This window comes from Salvia miltiorrhiza, chromosome 7, assembly GCF_028751815.1.
Source record: "Salvia miltiorrhiza cultivar Shanhuang (shh) chromosome 7, IMPLAD_Smil_shh, whole genome shotgun sequence".
NCBI classification, from domain to species: Eukaryota; Viridiplantae; Streptophyta; class Magnoliopsida; order Lamiales; family Lamiaceae; genus Salvia; species Salvia miltiorrhiza.
The window spans coordinates 20,079,320-20,101,200 of record NC_080393.1 but is presented as its reverse complement, the minus strand read 5'-3'; the positions used below and the strand labels follow the sequence as shown (position 1 = coordinate 20,101,200).

General features: G+C 37.7%; 3 protein-coding genes across 3 annotated transcripts; all 3 read right to left on the bottom strand.

The window, feature by feature from the left end:
• Nucleotides 1-2,349: 2,349 nt before the first annotated feature.
• LOC130993270 (uncharacterized) lies at nucleotides 2,350-5,521 on the bottom strand. Its single transcript, XM_057918098.1, has 7 exons — nucleotides 5,272-5,521; nucleotides 5,093-5,197; nucleotides 4,824-4,938; nucleotides 4,455-4,570; nucleotides 3,614-3,802; nucleotides 3,105-3,247; nucleotides 2,350-2,992 (listed from the first exon to the last, which is right to left on the bottom strand). The coding sequence occupies exons 1-7, from the start codon at nucleotides 5,394-5,396 to the stop codon at nucleotides 2,808-2,810; spliced, it is 978 nt and encodes a 325-aa protein (XP_057774081.1). The 5' UTR covers nucleotides 5,397-5,521; the 3' UTR covers nucleotides 2,350-2,807.
• An 845-nt stretch (nucleotides 5,522-6,366) lies between these two features.
• Nucleotides 6,367-10,183, bottom strand: LOC130993269 (WEB family protein At5g16730, chloroplastic-like). The gene is made up of 3 exons (XM_057918097.1): nucleotides 9,749-10,183; nucleotides 9,136-9,349; nucleotides 6,367-8,982 (listed from the first exon to the last, which is right to left on the bottom strand). The coding sequence occupies exons 1-3, from the start codon at nucleotides 9,760-9,762 to the stop codon at nucleotides 6,667-6,669; spliced, it is 2,544 nt and encodes an 847-aa protein (XP_057774080.1). The 5' UTR covers nucleotides 9,763-10,183; the 3' UTR covers nucleotides 6,367-6,666.
• A 2,685-nt stretch (nucleotides 10,184-12,868) lies between these two features.
• Nucleotides 12,869-17,676, bottom strand: LOC130993268 (uncharacterized). Its single transcript, XM_057918096.1, has 2 exons — nucleotides 17,374-17,676; nucleotides 12,869-13,486 (listed from the first exon to the last, which is right to left on the bottom strand). The coding sequence occupies exons 1-2, from the start codon at nucleotides 17,541-17,543 to the stop codon at nucleotides 13,363-13,365; spliced, it is 294 nt and encodes a 97-aa protein (XP_057774079.1). The 5' UTR covers nucleotides 17,544-17,676; the 3' UTR covers nucleotides 12,869-13,362.
• Nucleotides 17,677-21,881: the final 4,205 nt, after the last annotated feature.

Genomic DNA, 21,881 nt, shown 5'->3' with positions numbered 1-21,881 from the left:
GACTTGTTATAATTGTTTGTAGAAGTACTTCTCGTAATGAAATGCTTTGTAATTTTATTCAATTTGTTGAAGCATGTATCAGACGAGCTTAAACGAGCTCGAGCTCACCGAGTTTGAACGAGTTCGAGCTCAACGAGCTTAAACGAGCTCGAGCTCGAGCTCAAACTCGAGTAAGGCTCCACAATCGAGCTTAATCGAGTCGAGCTCGAGCTCACGAGTATGGCATCGAGTCGAGCTCGAGCTCAAGAAAATCAAGCTCGGTCGAGTCGAGCTCGAGCTCGAGCTTCATGAAAATAGTCGAGCTCGAGTCTGAGCACGGCAATACTTGACTCGACTCGGCTCATTTACACCCGACAGGCGCACGCGGGTCGGGTTAGGCACTTATGGCACTAAGTGCCATAAGTGCCAACGAAATTTTTTTTTTACTCCCCCTGCCCTGTCTACCCCCCAGACCCCCGACCCCACCCACCCCCAAGCCAAAAAAATTTACTTTATTATTTTATTTTATGGCACTTATGGCACTAATAGTGCCATAAGTGCCAACGAAATTTTTTTTTTACTCTCCCTGCCCTGTCTACCCCCCAAACCCCCGACCCCACCCACCCCCAAGCCAAAAAATTTTACTTTATTATTTTATTTTATGGCACTTATGGCACTAATAGTGCCATAAGTGCCAACGAAAATCCAAAATAAAATAAAGTAAAATGGTCTTTTTAGCACTTATGGCACTAATAGTACCATAAGTGCCAAATATGCAGAACAAATATAGAAACAACAGCATCATCTAAATCCTAAATGGAACATTTAAACCCTAAATGGATAATCTAAACCCTAAATGGAACATTTAAACCCTAAATGGAACATCTAAACCCTAAATGGAACATCTAAACCCTAAATGGATAATCTAAACCCTAAATGGAATATCTAAACCCTAGGGGAAGTGTTTAAAAAGTTCCTTTTGGCTTGGGGGTGGGTGGGGAGGTGGGGGGTAGGGTCGGGGGTCAAGGGGTAGGCAGGGCAGTGGGAGTAAAAAAAAAATTATTGGCTTGGGGTGGGTGGGGTCGGGGGTCTGGGGGGTAGACAAGGCAGGGGAAGTAAAAAAAAAAAAAAAATTTGGCTTGGGGGTGGGTGGTGGGGGGGTGGGTGGGGTCTGGGGGGTAGACAAGGCAGGGGAAGTAAAAAAAAAAAAAAATTGGCTTGGGGGTGGGTGGTGGGGGGTGGGTGGGGTCGGGGGTCTGGGGGGGTAGACAAGGCAGGGGAAGTAAAAAAAAAAAAAAAATTTGGCTTGGGGGTGGGTGGTGGGGGGGGTGGGTGGGGTCGGGGGTCTGGGGGTAGACAAGGCAGGGGAAGTAAAAAAAAAAAAAAAAAATTTGGCTTGGGGGTGGGTGGTGGGGGGGTGGGGTCGGGGGTCTGGGGGGTAGACAAGCAGGGGAAGTAAAAAAAAAAAAATTTTTTTTGGCTTGGGGTGGGTGGTGGGGGGGTGGGTGGGTGGTGGGGTGAGTGGGGTCGGGGGTCTGGGGGGTAGACAAGGCATGGGTTAATCCCTAAATTTGGATCCGGGTCAAAGGAAGTTGTTGGATCTATTGGGTTAAAGGGTAAATTAGGTAGAGCACATAAAAGATGGCCAAATATTGATATTTTAAATTTTGTGGACAAAATTTAAGTTTCAATCACCAATAGGGTCATCCGGCCCTATTGTTTCTTTTAAAAAATGGGTAAAAGAAATTTTATGAAAACACGAAAAATGAAAGTTGGGAAGAATTCTGGTGAACGATGGAAAAGTATGTATTAGAGCATCAACAACAGATCTCTCAAAAGTAATCCTAACTTTAAATTTGAGCTAAAATAATAAAAAGTGAGATAAAATGATCATCCAACAGATCACCTATATTAAGTTGGGCCCACAAAAATTGATAAATACATAATGAAAAATAGGAGAGCTACTTTGTAAAACAGGGGTTATAAATAATTTGGAGAAGACTTTAGGAGTATTTTTAGGAGTAAAATTTTGAGAGATCTGATGTGGATGCTCTTAACATTTTTAACGCATTTTCAAATAACTTATAAATTGGTATAAAATTGCATTTTTGTCTAATTAAGAGAAAATTAAACTTTTTAGACGACGAAATGTAATTCAATTGGTAAAATATTTACCTCCAAATAGTAAGTTGGAAGTTCGACTCACCTAGGGAGGTGAGTGTGTGTGTGAGAGAGAGAGAGTCACTCTAAAAATAATCTAATAATAGTTTCGTTGATGTTCTTTATAAAAAAGAAAAAAAAGAAACCACCCTTCCCTGTCCATTATTTGGTGATCCTGAGTATAGAGAAGTGAAAGTAGGATGGTGGATGTTAGGAGATGAAAGGTGTAAATACACAAAATCATCATCGTACAAGGTTGAAGATGATAGACAAGGAGGGGAAACATCGATTGAGTATGAGCTGAAGGAAGAGGCTGCTGCCAACGCCACTCTTCCCTGTATCGCAATTATGCACAAATTACTTGCATCAACGCCACTCTTTACAAATTATAACATATAATGCGCTAGGCTCACAGATGCAACCTATTCATAAGCTTCACTATTAATACTTAATTATCCCTATTTAAGCTTGCCCTACAATTCCAACTTCAAAGTAAAACTCAGCAAACATTAGCAAGGATCAGGTTCTCTTTGGCCGATAGTATCCCGTGTCTGGTGTCATTCTGGAATCAAGTATATAAAACATGGATTTATAGAAACACTTGCTGACCTCATGAAAACCGTGCCTCACATGAATTGCTGCCTTGTGCGTGTAGGTATTATGTAATTTCAGGCACTCAGTGACATGGAAATGACTGAAGACAGCTTATACTTGTGCGGTTTTGTAGAATTCAGAGGTTGAAAAACTAGCTCCGTGCTGGATCTAACAGTCACTTCTTCCCAATGTGACGCCTTGGAAGAGCCTTCAACACGATAATCACGGGGAGCAAACAAAACTTGGACAGTTGAATGAGCTGCAAGTTATGGAAATTAAGGATTCACCAAAATATTACAACTGCAGTGAAATTATAATCTCAAATTCTTAAGCATATGATACTGCAGAACAGGGAAATTTAGAGGACTTACCCAAACCAAACATGCTTATCTTCTGAACGCTCAGCTGACTAATCTTTGATCTTTTAATCTTTCTTAAGCCGTGTAGGTCTTCTTCTTTCCCTTTGAATTCAATAAATTCTCCTAGCACATATTTGTTGCCTTTGAGCTCTAGCCTGCATAAATAAGCTGCTTTTCAGTTTTGCAAATCACGCACAAAGTGATGGAATCTTAAACCTAGGATCATACAAAAAATGTGCTATAAAATATTAATGTTTTGGTTAATACAAAATCTCAATTGTATATTCATTCCAATTCAAATCAGAAGCTTCGTGTAATCTGTCTTTTTTAACTCTTTATGCTACTAGCTTATTAATCCACAAGGTGTTAGGATGCAACATATAGATACTCTTTAGGATGCACATACGGATTAGTTCAACATAATCCTCAAAAACATGCTTGAATATGCCTTTGCCATTTAACTTCAACGGAACCAACAAATGATGTGGAGCAATAATATGTAGAGTGACATGGTGGCACACCTGTCTGATATAGGGGCAGTGCTGAGGACCGAGTTAACCTGCTCATAGAATGAGTCCTGTGTTTTATCCTTGCCACCACCAAGTACACCTTTGATCCATCCAGAATACAGACTTCTCTGCCCAGGTTTTAAAATTTTCCATTGATCATAAGTAATGACCTCAGGTGGAAATGAATCTGAATCAATGGAACTGCGAGAAGAGCAGCAGAATTAGAGTAGGACAACGAAGAGATTCCTCCATCCAACCCTACCTCGCACCCCCCCAAAACAAAAGATCGAAATAGATCCAACTCAATTTTCCTTGCCAAAGAATTAGTGTTTTTAGAGGAATATTTTCTGCCAAGGAGTTTATGTATGACAGCAAGTAACTCGAGTTACATATACAACTACAAGCATCAATAATGTCTGTGAGACAAACAAGAATTTCTTTAAAGCACCATACTTAATGACTGTGGTAGTCAAGATATAGAAGTAGCCTCACAACATGATGCTTTTACTTGAAAGCCAAGTCTTCTCAACTTTCTATGATCCATTTAAAACTAAAGTGAGGCTTGTTGTCTCTAAGAAAAGTTGCAAGTCCTCTCTTGTCTATGGAAATTATGATTTTCCTTGAATGCAAAGTCTTCTCAACTTTCTAAGAATCATTTAAGATTAAAGGTCAGATTTCTTGTCAGTGGAAAAGATATCACATCTTCACAGTAGGGATCGCATAGAGTGAATCCACCCCACAAAACATTAAACACGCAGAAACTTCAGAAGACAGAAAAGTAAGATACCCCAAAAATGAAAGAAAGAAACGACCCCAACAATTCAATTTCCAAAGGCACACAAGTTATTCATACCTAAAACTCGGGTTGGGACATATGACTTTAACAGACAAATATCCCTCTGGAAGAGCAACTCCCCTTTGTTCAAGATATTCTTCAAGAATGGGAACCAATCGCTTGGTTTCAGGTACCTGCAGAACCACACTGGCGTAAGGCCTTCACATAATCCAAAACTATGACCTAAACTATCAAGAAGACAAATGTATGGAGCAGATAGCAAATATTGAGCGAGGTAGACATCAATACCATTTTTGACATGGATAAATAAAAACAAACTGAATCTAGTAAGAAGCTTAGGCCTTTCCAGTAAACTAAGGGCTACAAATTCAAGATTAAAATGGATGATCAAAGTACTTGTCCAACCAGAACTAAGAAGCAACTCACAGGATTAGGAATCAAGTCGGTTCTATGGTGCTTCCCATCAGTGCATACCCAATTACCATCCTTATCAGTGGACACAAATCCGGACATATTCTTCACCGAAATCACCATAGCCCCCCTGCAATAAACACCCCATCCACCCATCACCATGCAATTCCTTTCTTGTTCAACAAATCAAGCAACAGCAATATCCTATCTAAGTATAACTCCGATAGATGAAAACGATTTAAAGCCAAAATCAAATTAAAACGAGAAGAAAAAGGGAGGATTACTCTTGAGTGACGAGAACAAGATCAATATTCTGGCGAGAAGCGGAATCGGCGTCCGGAATTTGGAGGCCAATGTAGACTTTGCTTCCATGATAAAGCTTTTCCAGCCTGCGAAAATCAAAATCACATATGAAATCCCAAAAAATTAAAAATATTTGATGAAATTTAATTATAAAATAAACCTTTTGGCGACGGTGAAGAGGGCGCTGAAGTGGGAGGAGGAGAGATCGAGGAGGGTGTCGTCCTCGTAGAGGAAGAGCTTCACTATAAGGTAAATAATCAAACCGCTTATCACTGCAATCCACATCTTTGCTTTGCTACTCTACTCCACTATTATCAACCTCATTAAATACTTCACTTTTGGGGAAGCTGCATATTCGAATATGAATATGACCTGCAATTTTGTTTTCTCATCTAATTCGGCTACTACTGTAGTCTAATATTAGTATTATTGGTTATAGTAAAATATTAAATTAGCAAAAATTCAAGTAATTAAACACATTTTCATTATAAAGATTGGAAATTAGTAGTTAAATCACCGTTATGATTATTTATATTCATATTATTTCATAACTTTTTTGGAGGATTGGCCAACAAACGATTCCAAACTTCATACTCTCGCTTACTGTAATTCCTACTCTTTTTTATTCTCTTTATGGAATGATATATTCATATTTTATTAGGTTGAGCCAGGGTAATGAAATCCATAAATTTGTACTACCTTTTTCTGAAAAATTCTGCTCAATTTCTTTTTCCCTTTGTTTAAGAATTGCTACTGAAAAACCAAAATATATCTGGGACTGCGTATATTTCTGTTACATAAGTGTAAGAATAAAAGGTGATTTGCGTTGTTTTAAAAAAAAATAATAAAAAAACATGATTCATAATTTCTATTGGGAGAGAAACTACCATATTATATAGAGAGGGAACTGATACACTCACATTAGTAATTGTGAATACTATTAGACGTGTAGTTTAAGTTTGCAATTCTTTTTTGTATTTTTCATTTTGTCTTTTCTTTTATATGATGTTCAATAAACACGTTGTAATAGGCATTTCACATTTTACCATAATATTAATAAACACATAACAAAATCAAACCATCAAGCTCTATTAGAGAATAGAGAGCATTTATTTTGATGGATTATTTGAACTGGTTTTGCTTGATTCATATTCAACTGAAATAGTAGAATTGGAAAAAATATAATCTTAAGAATAAAAATATTCAATCATATGTCTTACCAATCATACAAAGTGAATAGCCCCGCCCCTACACGTACAAAAATAATCCTTCTTTGATGAGATTTAATAAACACGAGTTTGAAAAAACAAATTCACACACAAGACTCATGGCTAATCACGTTGTGAGATAGGTACAGAAAAAAAAAAAAAAAAAAAAAAAAAATCTAAAAATGATACAAGCCTTTCATATTCAGACCCCATGAGGGCCAAAATAGGATTAAAAAATGTAAAAAAAAATAAAATAAAATAACATTCACAAATCATACTGCAATATGAAATATCCTGTATACCTCCTAAGGCCAAGCAGATAGGAAACATAATATGTAGTTGATGTATTACTTCTGATTGGTCGTGCCCTTCTTCTTCAGCAGGTTCCCAAATTTATGAAGCAACGGTTTCTTCTTCTTCTTCAGACTGTTTTGCTTCGTTGGCGAGCTTCCGCCATTGTCAAGATTGTCTGTTGATTGACCGTTTCCCTGCTCGTAGCTGTCCGTGCCCTCGGCTTTGTGTTCCACTTCGTCCTCGAAGGATTCCTGCTCTGTCTCTCTCTCTGGAGAGTAGTCTTTCTCTTCAATGTTGCAACTATCCCACATTTTAAGATCAACTTCTGTAGCATCCTCATGGTCCTTCTCTAACTCATTATCTTTTAATCCCCCATTCGAATTCTCCATTTTTGAAGCTGTCAGAACAAATTCATCATTAATAACATCATGAACTTCATGTAGTGTCTCCTTTGCAGGTGCTGGTAGCTCTGTCTCCTGAGATTGGTCTTCCACCTTAGGCTTCACCTCTCCAGTGCCGTTTTGTTCATAAAATTCGACCACTTTTGGGAGCATGTCGTAATCTTTTTCACTGTCTGTGAGCTCACCATTTTCCTCTCCATGCTTCTTAGCCGGAGCTTCTTCAAGCAGTTTAGATAACTCTTCAATCTTCTTTAGAGAAGAAGCTTCTCTTTTCCGCAGCTCATCATTTTCCTGAAGAATATTCTGCAATTCATTTTCCCTGTCCATCAAGCCCTCTTTCAATCTCATGCTCTCAGCCTTTGCTTCACCAAGGACATCCTTTAGGTAAATGGCTTCCGACTCAGCTTCTTTGAACAAATTTTTCCAACGTTCCTCCTCCTCTCTCGTGGCACAAGCTTCTTCCTCCGCCATTTTTAGCAGATTAACCAGCCTGTTAATTTCACTTTCCACAGAAGATTTCTCCTCTTCAGATTTCTTGATAGAGTTCATCAATTGAAGCTCCTTCTGCTCCCACTCGGCTTTCAAGTTCTGGTCATCATGCTTGGACTGTTCGATTGAATTAGTCAGAGCCTCAATTTCTTGCTTGGCATCACCAAGCATGCCTTCATACTTCTCGTTTGTTCCTTTCAGAACCAGCTTCAGATCCTCTATCTGTGTTTCATAGTTTTCATGTTCGACTTGAAAAGACAATAGCTTTTCTTTGGCATCTCTTGCTTCTGAAGAAACTTCATGTAATGCTGATGCTAGACTTTCTAATGCCCTCTTGGTTTTTTCTTCTTCATCTCTTGAATTTCCCAACTCGTTGATGAGTTTGTTTTTTTCTTCCAACAGAGTTTGGACATTTTCCGCTGCAAGCTTCTCATTGTTTAAAGAGTGAGCTTTTTCTTCTTTTAAGATCTCAAGCTCAGACCTCAGAGATTCAACCTGCTTTGCCATTTCGGAAGCTTCTTCTTTAGCGAGTTCAAGGAGGATATCTGACTCCTCTAGATCCCTTTTCTGCCTTTCGATAGAGATTTCCAGCAAGACAACCTTCTCCTTAAGTGATCCAATCTGTGATTCGGCATCATGCAATGAATCATTACTTCCTTCAAGTTGTTTTATCACAGATTCCAGTGATTCTGATGCAGATCTCTCCAATCTCTTTGCTTGCTCAGCTTGAGATGCTAATTCCTCAACTTTTTCTTGCAACTCATCCACTAGATTACGAGCATATGATTCGGCCATTTTTGCAGCCTCGAGGTCAACATTAAGTTGCTCTAAGATAGCCTCTTTTTCTGCCAATTTTTCCTCCAGCATTTCAGCCTTTTCAAGTTGTTGGTTCAGGGAATCAATCTCCGATTTCAATTCTGATACAAATTTATCGTTCTCACTAGCCTCCATTTCTACTCTAGAATCAAGCACAGATTTCATATGGGCCAACTCAGCTGAAAGAGCTTCGACCTTTTGGGCATGAGCCTCTGCTATTTTTGTTGCATCTTGTACATGCTGCAGTGCCTGGTCTTTTGCATCAATTATCAATGCTAGTTCTTGCTTCACCTTCTGAATTTCCTCAGTAGCAGATAGAAGAGCAGCAACATCCACTGCATGCTTTTCCCTCAGCGTTTCGAGCTCTTTCTGCCACTCCTCCTCGTTTCTTTGAGCAGCTTCAATGCCTGCCTGCTCCATCTCAACTGCTCGAAACTTTTCAATCTCAGAACTCTCTTCTGCTCGTTTCTGTGCAATCAATGCCTCCCGGAGCTTCTCATTTGCTTCCTCGCCCAATCTCCGGGCTTCTTTCAATTCATCAAGAGCCTTGTCTTTTTCATTTTGAACCAAAACCAGCTTCTCCTCAGCCTTCTTAAGTTCCTCCTGAGCTAGATCCAGTTCAGGCTGAACTTGAGACGGTTTTGAAACACGAGTCGCCTTTTTCTGCAAAGGAACAAAGTATCTACATCAACAAACAAATACTACTAGTTTTTCTGATTGACAAGTTAGCTAGATAGATCAAATCCATTTTTGCATTATTGCATCCAAGAATTGCAAATTTCTTTTGATCAAAATCCATCATCAAATAAGACTTACTTCAGGCGGGGTAGTGAGTTTGGGAGAGCGGCGGTCGAGTGCAGGCTTTGACGGAAGAGATCTTGGGGAGCGATCAACTGATGAGAGACGAGAAGTTTGCAGGGGAGAAGCTGCATCCGCATTGGATTTAGCTGCTCCCCTGCTGCTACTCTTGCTCACGCGAGTAGTTGCCACTGATACTTTAGTGGGAGTGGGAGCTCCAGATACAGCAGATCTATTACGCCAACAATCATCACTTGTCACATTCAAAATCACACCTTATTTTCATATCAAAATTCTAATACACAAGATCCACAAAAATTCCAAATAAAATCATCGACGATAATTTAGCTATCCTATTATCAACTTCACCTGTCTCACACGACAAACATGAAAATCGGAAAGTAATAAAACGCAGCATTTCAAAATTACGGATGCCGACGGCAGAATTCTCCCGGGAATTGTCCCAGACGACGATCACAAGACGCTAAAAATCGAAATGACAATCAAAATGAACATCGGATCACGAAATGAAGGGTAACTCCCACCGATTGAACAATGATCTACTAAAGAAACATGGAGATTTAAGAAAATCACACATCAGATCCGCACAGGAAAAAAAAAAGGTGCTTACCGCTTGGTAGACATGGTGTACGGCCAACTACGTTGTCTTATGTTGAAGAGTATATGAATATGATTCCTTGGGTAAGGAACGAGAATTAATGAAATGCAGGCATTTTGCGCCTCTGTAAAAGAGAATATAAATCTGAGTGCGGGTTTGTGAAGTCGTTTATGGCATCAACACTGTACGTGTGTAGAGAGAGAAAGGAGGGAAATGCAGAGAGAGGAGGGAGAAATGGATGAGGTCGTGGGGAAGAATTTACTGCAAAAAAAAAATAGATGATTTGGAACGGTGTCGTCTGTCTACTCAGCACGGCAACTGCTCTCTCTCAGTGGGGTTGGATTTACGCAAGTAGGCTTCCTGTAAAACTTTGTCAGAAACTCAGTGTATCAATGTCCTCTGCTTTTTTTTTTTTCCTTCACAAAAAAAATGTCCTCTGCTTTTTTCACTTCTCTCTCTCCATCATAGGCAACATATTTATTCTCTTTTTCTTAATAAACGTACTAAATTATCTTGAGTAATCACTGTTTTTCCATTTCTTTACCTAAAATTAATATACAGTATAAAAATGGCTCTATAAACTGACAACAGTTGGTTGGTCAAACAATCAGCACATTTATATTATTTTTCATTCTTCTTAAATTCAAATATAGTATCTATTTATTGTTCACAAATCAAAGACAATTGAGAGGAGATTTTAAATTTGATTTAAATTTTTTAACAATCATAGATGTTTTGGATGACAATGAAGCATATTTACTGGGGGTCGCCGCTTTTTGGAAGGTTCCTAATTCGACATGCTATACCTCCATAAAATCATTTAAATTTCAAAAATACTCAAAATATGTTTCGAGATGTAATTTTATTGTAAAAGGTTATACATTCTATAATAAATGAAAATGGTTGAATAAGATATATCTAGAATTGGACGAACACATGGGTGATCAGTCATCAATTTATGGATTTGAAATTCATCATAGACTATCTTAAAAATGTAAATAGATTTGAAAAATAGTATCGTATAAGAAAGCCGTCCAAAATTATTCCTCAAAACATTTCCTTTTCGTATCATGATGTTTATAGAAGAGTGGCTTTTATCAATCTCCTTATTTGCGGGCTCCACACACTTTATGCACATAAGATTTACCCATGTTTGAATGGGCCTTTTTGGAAGCTGAGAAGAAATGTAATTAATTGAATATAGTATTATTTATTGTTTAATTTTGGTAAAGAGTAATTCAATCGCTCAATTCAAACCCCACTGCTCCCCCTCCCTAATTCTCCCAAGTCAAAAAAATTCAATCACTCAATTTGTTATTCTTAAAAATAGAAGAAAAACAAAAAAAGAGAATCTGTTATTAGCGATTCATTTTCATTGATAGATCAAGCACTCAATTTTTTTAAGAAAATTTATTTTTGATAATTAATTTTGATAGATAAAAGTAGTAAAACTAATCCTTATTTACTTAGATAGATTGAAACTTTGAGATATCTTAAATTCCTTGATAACTATCATTTGAACTAATTTTGCTTGAGTCATATATGATATATCATCGAAATTATGAGATTGAAACAATAATTGTATGAAAGATAAAAATACTCAATCATGTATCATCAATTATGCAAAGTAAACGTCCTTCGAAGGCGCAAAATAAGTAGTAAAACAAGAATTTATGTGGGATGGTTTTGGATCAAATTTCTTAAAATGAGTTAATATTCGAATTTAAATATATATACTTTGATATATTTATAATTTTCTTAATATTTAATTAATTTGAATTTGAATCTTAACTCGTCTTATAAAATTTTGATACGTAGATAAGATCGTCTTTTACAAAAATCATTCGTTGAAAATTAACCTTATAATTAGAGTGACACATAGTAAGCATGTAGTTTGATGTATATTCACAAATTTACGACCGACAAATCCAATACAGCAACGATAAGACTATGCAAACCGACAGCGCACATCAAATGATTTTCTACAAAATATTTGAATTAAATGATTTGGGAAAGGGATGTAAAATTGAAGGGATGGAGAGTTGACAAGGAAACTAACCATTCTGCTGCTGTTGGGACTTGCAACTTCATTCCAATTATTATTAAACTAATTGCTGTCATTATTACAATTAGGTGACCTCAGCTGCCGTGTTTCTCACACTATTTCCCTAAATTAACGTCTTAATCAAAATTATTAGTTTTACCTTCCTAAAAAAAATGTTAGTTTTACTTTTTACTCAAACGAATCCCCACAAAAGCAAGAATAGTAACTAGAGCTGTTTTCTCCAAAAAAAAGTAACTAGAGCTGTAAGCCCGGCTGCGGGCCAAACACACCTTCTCGGGCCGGGCCGGCTGCCCAGAAACAAACCGGTTAGTTTCCTGGTCAAATAGACCCGCATGCTAAATTGTGGGGGAAATAATTGTTATATCTATCAATTTGAAAGGGATGTTGTACAACCAATTTATGAATTTTGGGGTGTTTATTTTACACAATTGAGTATTTTTATCTTTAAAAATATGATTTCTCCAATCTCACATTTTTAATGAGATAAAAATCAAACAAAAATAAAATGATAAAAATAATTTTAAATTACTATTTTTATCTGTCAAAACTAATCCATCAAAGTAAACGTCTTCCTCGAGTATTATTGTGTCAATAAATCAACTCCTCGGTTATGGACATAATTAAGTGTTTTAATTCTTCTTTTTTAGGGAATTAAGTGTTTTAATTCTGCAACAAACTAAAAATGAATGACACGATTACAATGTTTCAAAGCTCGTGGTAAAATTACAAAACGGGTGTGTATTCATGGACAATATTACTACAACGGGTGTGTATTCATGGACAATATTACTACAACTACTGCAGAAACAATAAAAGTTATTTAAATGTCAACTAACAAAGAAATAAAAACGAAATTACAAAATAATAACAACCAAAAAAATGAATACAATAAAGAAGGATGCTTAAATCATAAATAGTACAAATATGACAGCAGGGCGCAACAAGACACCTCTAACCATTATTAATAAATACAGAAAGTGACACGCCTCCTAACTTCCTAATACAAACACACCCATAAAAAACTCAAAGCCCAAATAATTTAACCCAAAACAGAAACAAGAGAAGACTAACAACAAAACTATTTTACATTATTAATTCGGAGTATTTTACAACTAGTATAAGTTAGTACAATTTCTGACACAAAAACCTACTAATTCGGAGCAGTACGTTTCCGAGAATCCAAACCAAATGAGTTGACACTTAACTGGCAGATAATAAATAATGTAGCACCACAATATGTCATATTGAAATTTCAAGATTGCAAATATGCGTATTAAATAAAATAAAAGCATGCACATGGACATGGAGGTGAAATCAAAATGGACAGTGTGCAAACGTGGGGACAGATACAGACTAAAAAGAGGTGTACCACTTATGTTATCTATCATTTATTCTTCATGCCAGCTTCAACTAGAAAAAGTTATGTTGTCACGAGGCTCTTTCTGCATTCTCACCAGCTTCATTTAGATGGATCCATGTTTGGCTGTGGTGATGTCGCCCGTGAAATTCGTGGCCTTGTCCATCTTATTTATGCACAATGGTAGCGGTAACTGGGATGTGATTATTCATCATCGTATGAAATATGAAAACCGGTGGTGCAGCCGGGTGCATCTGGGTCTTCAGCTCCACAACAGTCATAGAACTTGGCGGCATAGGGCGGATCGTCTGGCCCCAGTTCGTAGTACCTTGAATATGTGAATGTGACAGAGAGATATTTGTCAGCAATAAAATTTATAGTCCAATCGTATAAAAAGAAAGAAGCCATCGACATGTTTATACGAACAAAAAAAAAAACAGTTTCAGGCATAAATAACACAAACATCAACAATGACAAAATTATACTCCCTCCGTCCCGCGAAACATGAGTCGTTTCTTTTGGTCATGGGATTTAAGAAAATAGAGTAGTATTTAGTGTGTTAAGTGTAGCAGGTGAAAAAATGAAAAGATGAATAAAGGGAAAGACTTTTGCCATATAAGGAAACGTAACAAGTTTCGTGGGACGGCCTAAAAAGGAATACGACTCATGTTTCGTGGGTCGGAGGAAGTAACTTATAGCACCAGAAAATGTAGCATTCAGCCGCCCAGAATCAGCCATGTTCGTTAATTCAAGTTTAGCCCAGTGTGATAAACTACATAGATGGGTAATCAAGAAATGAACATTCACGATTCGTGAAACTGCAATATTTTCACAAGCACCACTTTAAGAAAGATAAGCTAGCAGCCTGAGAATCATCCTTGAAACCTCACCTTTAAGCAGATACAATACAATTTTAATCTATTTTTTTAAGAAATAAGGAAGCATGGATCAGAAAATACGACTTATACAACTACAGCTTAAATCTAGTTTAATCTCAATTGAATCTGTAAAATGCATTCTCATTAAGGCCTGCCAATCCCTACCAACACCATATTTCATGTCCGTGAACGTAATGAAGCTTAAACAAGTCCTCTCAAAGTGTTCAAAACCAGCTCTATCCACATAACAAGTCAATGAAACAACCAAAAAGAATCTGTAGTAAGACAGTCAAAGCACTAAACAGCATTCTTGATCATGGGTAGACTGTTGGTAGGCATATATTTTAAAGGAAATGAGTGTTCAAGTGATGCTTGTCATGTCATGCCTCTCAGAATGTAAGGGAACAGCAGATCCAGATTCCAGAACTCACAGTTCAAAGACAATTGATAACAATAAGAATCTTCCATTTCGGATGTGCAAAAGAGAAAGATCAATCAAATCAGTTGGTTGAATAATTTATTTTCAGAGCTAATTTGATTAGCTTAATCTAGAGAGAGAGATTATTATGCTCTCATTTTACGTTGAAGGAAAAGGCATGTGCCCTTGGGCTATTTTGCAAAGTTGAAGAAGGTACTAAAACTGCCTTTAGTTCATCCAACCCACAAAATTTGGAAATTGGGCCGTCTATTCTAGCCCTTTATTGGTACAAAAATTAAAGGTCGTCCCCAAACACCCACTAACATACCTTTCCCACATACACTCAGATCTTTCCACACAATAACAAACACTTTTCACACACAATGAATCTTCAGTCCAAGTTGATGAATTTGGACAGAATGTGAGAAAGTGGGCGTTAGTGTATATGTAAAGATTTAAGTGTGTAGAAAAGGCTATTGGTGTGTTATTGGAGACAATATTAATTTTTCTGTACCAATTTCAAAATTGAGAGGGGCTGGATGGGACATAAGGTAGTTTTAATGCATACTCCTACTCTAGTTCAAGGATCCAAATGCACCTTGTTCCCTATTTTTAACAGAGTAAATTGAAGAGGAAGAGATCCGGGAGGAAAATAGTGAATAATTCGACTCCACATTGGCAGGCTGTTTGGTCTAACATGATTATCTAGTATCTGTTGTTTCTCTATAATTTATGTTCAAGCAATGAACAGGCTTTGATTGCTTTGTACTCTATCAAATTGGCTGACCTATGACCTATCAAACTTTCAATCTAGTGACATCCATAGACAAGAATGGAGAACTGACCGTAGTGATAGGGAAGAGTACCATTGTTCTTAACAAGAGAAACCATTCATACTGTGAATATATAAGGAAGAATTTTACAATGACATGAAGAGAGCTAGTTCATAAAGGCAAGGATTACTGAACAAGCTCAACTGCATTCATGAATCGCTAATCGCCTTTTGTAAGGGAAAACTGATCTAGGATAATGGGCAGTCTCGCCACAAAAAAGTCAATAAGACATAGTCAATCCAAATACAATCAAACCAACGGTCAATCCAACTTCGACCCCCACAGCTTGGGCAAGAAGGTGGACTTACCAAATTTCAACAATATTGATCACTTGGTCAGTTGGTTGGAATACCAACAGTTGAACATCATCCAGTACTAAGGATAGGAAAAAAATCAAAGGTTGATCTTATTGTGGTGAAAATGGATAGTGCCACTAATTGTGGCCCAACATTCTCCAACCATGAATTTCAAATAATATTGTATAGGATTATTTCTCAACAGTCTACAAGAAGAATATGGGTATGAATGCAGTCGAAGATATGATGAATGTGTCTGATGCAATGCTCTAGCCATGAAAATACAAAGAAAAATCACCAAACAATTGCCTAGGTACAAAGCAATTGCTACTAGTGTTGGGGGAGCCCAAAGACATGGATAATTTAAAAGGGTAGTTTCCTTATTACAGCCATAAGGACAATGATTTTTTCTAGAAGGTGGTATTGATAGCAATGAGAATATTTTGATGTACTATAGAAGGGAAATAAAATCAATTAATCAGTAAATTGAATTTTTTTTATAGTTATGCATATGATTTAATTTGCTCATTTTAGGAAAGATTATGTCCTAGTTATAGCGTAGAATATCATACAAGAGGGATCATGAAGGAAATTAGTGAATAAATTGGCTTGGAGTTGGACAAGCTGTAAGCTATGATGGGATTACCTAGTTCCTTTAGTTTCTTTATAATTTATTCAAGCAATAAACAGCCTTTGATTGCTCTGCACTCCTATCACAAACTGAAAAAGTGCATAAAGGTAAATTCTTCTGCATTTTCACCTACACAACAACAATGATGGTTGCAACTACAGAAGTCATCACAAGTCGCATGCACTATCGTCCAACTTTAAAGAAGAGATTATCTTTTTTATTCTTCCACCCCCACCGGAGATTCTTTTGCAGACTAGAAGTGTATAGAAAAAGTGAACCCCCCCCCCCCCCCCATCCCTGATACGAAAGGATGAAGAAGATGATGACAATAAATCAACTCTCTACATATTGGCCAAATGTTCTTTCAAAAATTCATTTCTGTAACTAATAAAGTCAATATCAAGACTCAAAATCAATCATGATAGGTAGTTATGAACTTATGATAGATGTCTTCTACAGTCTTTTTTCAAGGTGATCAAGTCTAAAAGCCAAACAAAATATCATATGATTCAATGGTGCAGGCAGCCAAAATCTCTATTTATCTACTGAGAGAGATATGAATATAAAGACTCAATATAAGAATTCGGAAAAATCTCCTCCAACATAATTGTTTCCTCCACAGCAGTGTCAATGACTCAATGTTATGGCACAACATATGTTTTTCATGTGAGGTCAGGCTGCTTAGCAGCCATATATATTGACGTCTAGGGATGAGCAAACACTGATGGGATAACTTATAGTAACATAAAGAAATGCCTCACTTGTAATTCTATTTTAAAAACCCTTGGAAACTTGTAAGTGTGAGGTCGCATCTAGAACATGGAAATTCTTTTGCTCGCTTTGCTGGTTTTAGGCTCTGACATAGACGGCTGCTAATGGGTGTTTGTTTCATCTAATGAACCAAAGAGTTCACATACATAGATGGCATAATACAAATAGACTTTTAGCTTATGAATAAAATATCAAAATTCGCAGCAAAAAATGGTTATATGAAATGGCTCTGCACCATCTACAGTAATCGAAACGATAACTTCAGTCGACTTCACTACTGAAAATTTCCCCGATAACTATCCTAACTTAATTTCCACTGTTGGAACCAGTATCCTCACAAAATAGAGAATAGATGCAAATCGAATCCATTATAGGGGTAAAAATAAACCTCTTTTGATCGTCGTGGCGGCGGCAGACGAAGAATGAGGGGTGAAATCGGCAAGAATCAGGAGAATTGGATACCGCCGTGTACAGCTGTTTGCACCGTCTGCACACCGTCTGCTTTTGATTTTCCGCTTCTTTAACGACTGTGCCGTTGCAATTCCGGCCGTCGTCCATCCTTATCTTCGACGGAATCCCCTCTCACCGGTTTTTTACTTTAGTAGGATTTATTTATTTATACCTTATGAATTAGTTTCACTTTAGACTTGTTTAATTGGAAGAAAAAGAACGAATTCATTTAAAATTACTTAAAATTGTAATTTGCTCATTTAATTTATAATTGTATTTTTCTGTCAAATATAAATATTAATATCTTAATATTATCTTATTTACGATAACACCTCTTAAAAATAACAATCTCACATAATTTATTTTTATTTATTTAAATTTTATTTATCACTCTTTATCTCAACTTATTTATCAAACACACCCTTATATTTTCTACATAATCCTATTTTCAACCTGGACCATTTTTATAGTAACTTTTTTGAAAGGTCGTAACTTTTTTTAATTATTTAAAAGGTCAAGCTTATTCTTATAATTATATTCAAAAATCAAATTATAAAATATAATCAACCTATTATTTATTGCATTTTTTTTGGAAACACAATAGGGCATTACCATGCACCAGTGGCGGTTTTGAGGGTGTGCGGGGTGGGCGACCGCACATGGCCCCGAAAAATTGAGGGCCCTCAATTATATATAGGTCTATATATTTATATATACTTAAATAATTGAAAAATAAATAACTTTATTAACTAGTTCAGTGGAAAGATGCTCTCTTCAAGTTATGTGAAATCTTGTTGATGTAGGTTCGATTCTTGAGAGTTACAATTTTACATTTTTATTGCTTTGGGGCCCTTTTCTTTCATCAAGTGGTGTGTGAGAAGAGGAATGACCTTTATCAAGGAAACGGACCTCGCCAGAGGAACGAATGTCGTCAGAGAAACGGTCTTCATCAGAGAAATGGCCTTCGCCAGAGAAGTCACTCTCGCCATGTAGTAACCCGCTCTTTTATGTTATTTAAACCTTGGCCAGAGAAGTCACTCTCGCCATGTAGTAACCCGCTCTTTTATGTTATTTAAATATGGTATCGCTGAATGTCGTCAGAGAAACGGTCTTCATCAGAGAAATGGCCTTCGCCAGAGAAGTCACTCTCGCCATGTAGTAACCCGCTCTTTTATGTTATTTAAACCTTGGCCAGAGAAGTCACTCTCGCCATGTAGTAACCCGCTCTTTTATGTTATTTAAATACGGTATCGCGATAATTAATATCGCATCCTTCAGTAAATGGAACCCAGTTGCCAGCCTTCAGTAAATGGAACCCAGTTGCCAGTTATATATGAATCCAGCTTATGATCCTGATTTTTTTTATCAGAGATGGAGTATTATTTTAGCCGTATGCTTTTCTAACGCATGAGAAAAATGCGACGAGGATTATTGAGCTATTCAATAATTAGTATTTCCAAGTTATAACTGACTTAGCGAAGTCATGTTATTTATTAATCGAGAAACAGAAACAGTTATATTTTATTAGTGCTACTAGAAGTCGAGGATTTATTCCGACTGCAAAACAGATTAAATTTACGGATTTAATTTAAGTTATATTATAATTTATCAAGTTAGCAGGCAAGGAAAAAGATATCAAGCAGATACAGAAATGCGATAATTAAAAAAATCGAAGCCAGTATTTTATTTACAGTTCACGAATTACAGTTTAGTTCCCAGTTTGGGGAAATCGTGTAGTAGTATATCACAAGGTTGGAGTTACATGGGCCAATTAATGCCACTCACTCAAGTGTTGGGTACAAAAGTCAAAGAGAGAGAGTAAAAAGAAAAGAATGCTGCAGAGTAACCGACCACCCTCTGCATTCCCATCTCTTCAGCCGCCCTCCAATGGCTGCCTTGTTTCCTCAAGATTTCACTTCCAGCCACCCTGTTCCTGCACACCTTACTAGCATACTCAAGTATGTGATGCTCATCTTCCTATTAATGCCAAACACCCAACAAATGCAATACTCACTCTCAGCTCATTCACAGAGTACCAAAGAACAATCCCAGCTTGTATCGGCCGAAACACTCAAGGTAAGGTTGGCTCAATGCTTTCTTTTTCCTTGATCTTCACCTGCATATATTGAAAGAGAACCAACATTCATATTCATTTCAGTTATTGAACAATACGTTCGACCTCCAACAGCAAGCAATCAGTTCGAACATTCAAGGTATTGATTCTATTTCAAATACCCATTCCAGTAAGCATTCATATTAAAGCATGAGCACGATCAGTTTCAGTTTCAATTATAGAAGACCTTATAGACATCTTGAACTTAGTAAACACCCAACTATGCGATTGAGCAAGTGACAGTTACAAGTATGAGTTTTAATCGAGCATATGAGTTTATGCAAAGCAAGAAGATTACACCTTGTCCTTGATTCGCGATTTAGAACCGATAGAAATGGGGGCGAGTGTGACTTAGCTTTAGAAAGGAGCGGGCTGCTGCCCTGCTCTGATTTGAGGAGACGGCGCGACGACGGAGCCTCTGTTGACGTCGGGACGAGGGAATCGTCGGAGGCAGCAAGCTTCTCCCCACCACTCGCCGATTTCGGAGAAGCGGCGGCAGAGGCGGGCTGAATCCTCAGAACAGGAAACTTGAATCTCGGTCTCGGAAGTGTTGAAAGACGAAACGAGGGGAGGAGAAGGAGAGGAGGCCGACGAGCTCCAGGCCGGAGCAACGCCGCCCCCAGACGGCGACCGGCCGCCCAATTTCGATAGAGCGCGGCAACTGTGAATTGCAGATTTTAGGGCTCGATTTGGGTTACACTGTTAGAGAGGAAGGACAGCACCGGGGCTTAGACGCATCGGCAGACGACGCCGACCGAAGCAAGCGACGGCTTGACGGCCGGAGAAGGTGAAGCCTGTCAGATTTTAGAGGTGGCCGAGCGTAGGCTTTGAAGAAGAAGGACGAGCGGCTCCTTGAGTTTGAGATTAGAGAGAGAGAGACCGAGAGTCGGTTGTGGGAGAAAGGAAATTGGGTTTTTCCCCTTATAATAGTAGTTGGGCCGATACTTTTTAAGTTTGGGCTTGATATTATTTCTTTTGCTGGGCCTATTTCCTTATGTTAGTTGAGCCAATATATTTTAAGTTGGGCTTGATTTTATTTTAATTGCTTGGGCTTTCACATTTAAATTCGAACTGGGCCAATCTTTTATTTAATTGGCCCTTCTAATTATTTCTATTGGGCATGATTTATTTAAGGAGTTGGGCTGATGCATATTTTATGATGGGCTATTATTCTAATCTCATTTATATTTCATTGGGCCAGTTTAATTCATCATTTGGGCCGATTAAATTGCCTATTGGACTAAGATTTATTCTTTCCAGCCCACATTATTTATCAGTAAATGAGCCGCCCAGTTTATTAAATATTGTTTTTGGACTTCAGACTTTAAAGCAAGCCATTACTGTTTATTTCATTAAAGCCACTGGTTTATTTAATTAATTGGCTACTCTCTTTTGAGCCTATTAATTATTTGAGGTTACGTTAGTAATTATGTTTCTATCGAAAAGCCCGATAATTTCAACAAGGTCACACCTCGATTAAAGCCGAGTTAGTCCTTTATTTTCGATCGAGTACAAAGGCGAGATTTATTTCACAGCTAGAATATTCCGAGGAGGAAGGAAGAATCACAGCTCTATTCGACCACGTTATACGAAGAATTAGTTAAATCTATTAACAAGGATTAATAGTAGAATTTTCGATTATCGCTCAGAAGATTAGTTCATGCATACAAGATTCATGCATAGTTAAATTACGCTTTCTCATTAATTGAGAATTTTCCTCGAGCCAATGTCTTATTTTACATTCTCGTGATTAAGGTCAAGCGCGAGAGTAAGAACTACTCAAGGAGTCAGTACCTTAGCAAAACCTTGCTATCAGGTGGGCAATTTCTTACGCGTAAAATAAAATGCTATTAAAGAATTATGCAAGTCTTATGCTTTATTATGCCTAAATGAGTTAAGCTTTGTGATGCTTTACGCAAAATGATTTACGTTATGCTATTTACGCTTACTTACGCTTTATGTGATTTACGCTTATTTATGCTTGAATGCTTTATGCTAATAAGTTTATGCCTGTGAATGATGCTTGCGTCTGTTGGGGGAGGCCTCCCTCAACAGTACGATGCCGTGTCCGCTGAGGAGGGCCTTCCTCACAGCGCGATGCCCGTGTCCGCTGAGGGAGGCCTCCCTCGCGGCGCGATGCCAGTATGCCAGTGTTCCAGCGTCCGTTGGGAGAAACCACCCTCGACGGTACGATGCTAGCATCTATTGGGGGAGGCCTCCCTCAATAGTACGATGTCGTGACCGCTGGGGGAGGCCCCCCCTCACGGCGCGATGCCCGTGTTCGTTGGGGAAGGCCTTCTCCACGACACGATGCGTGTTTATGATTGCTAATG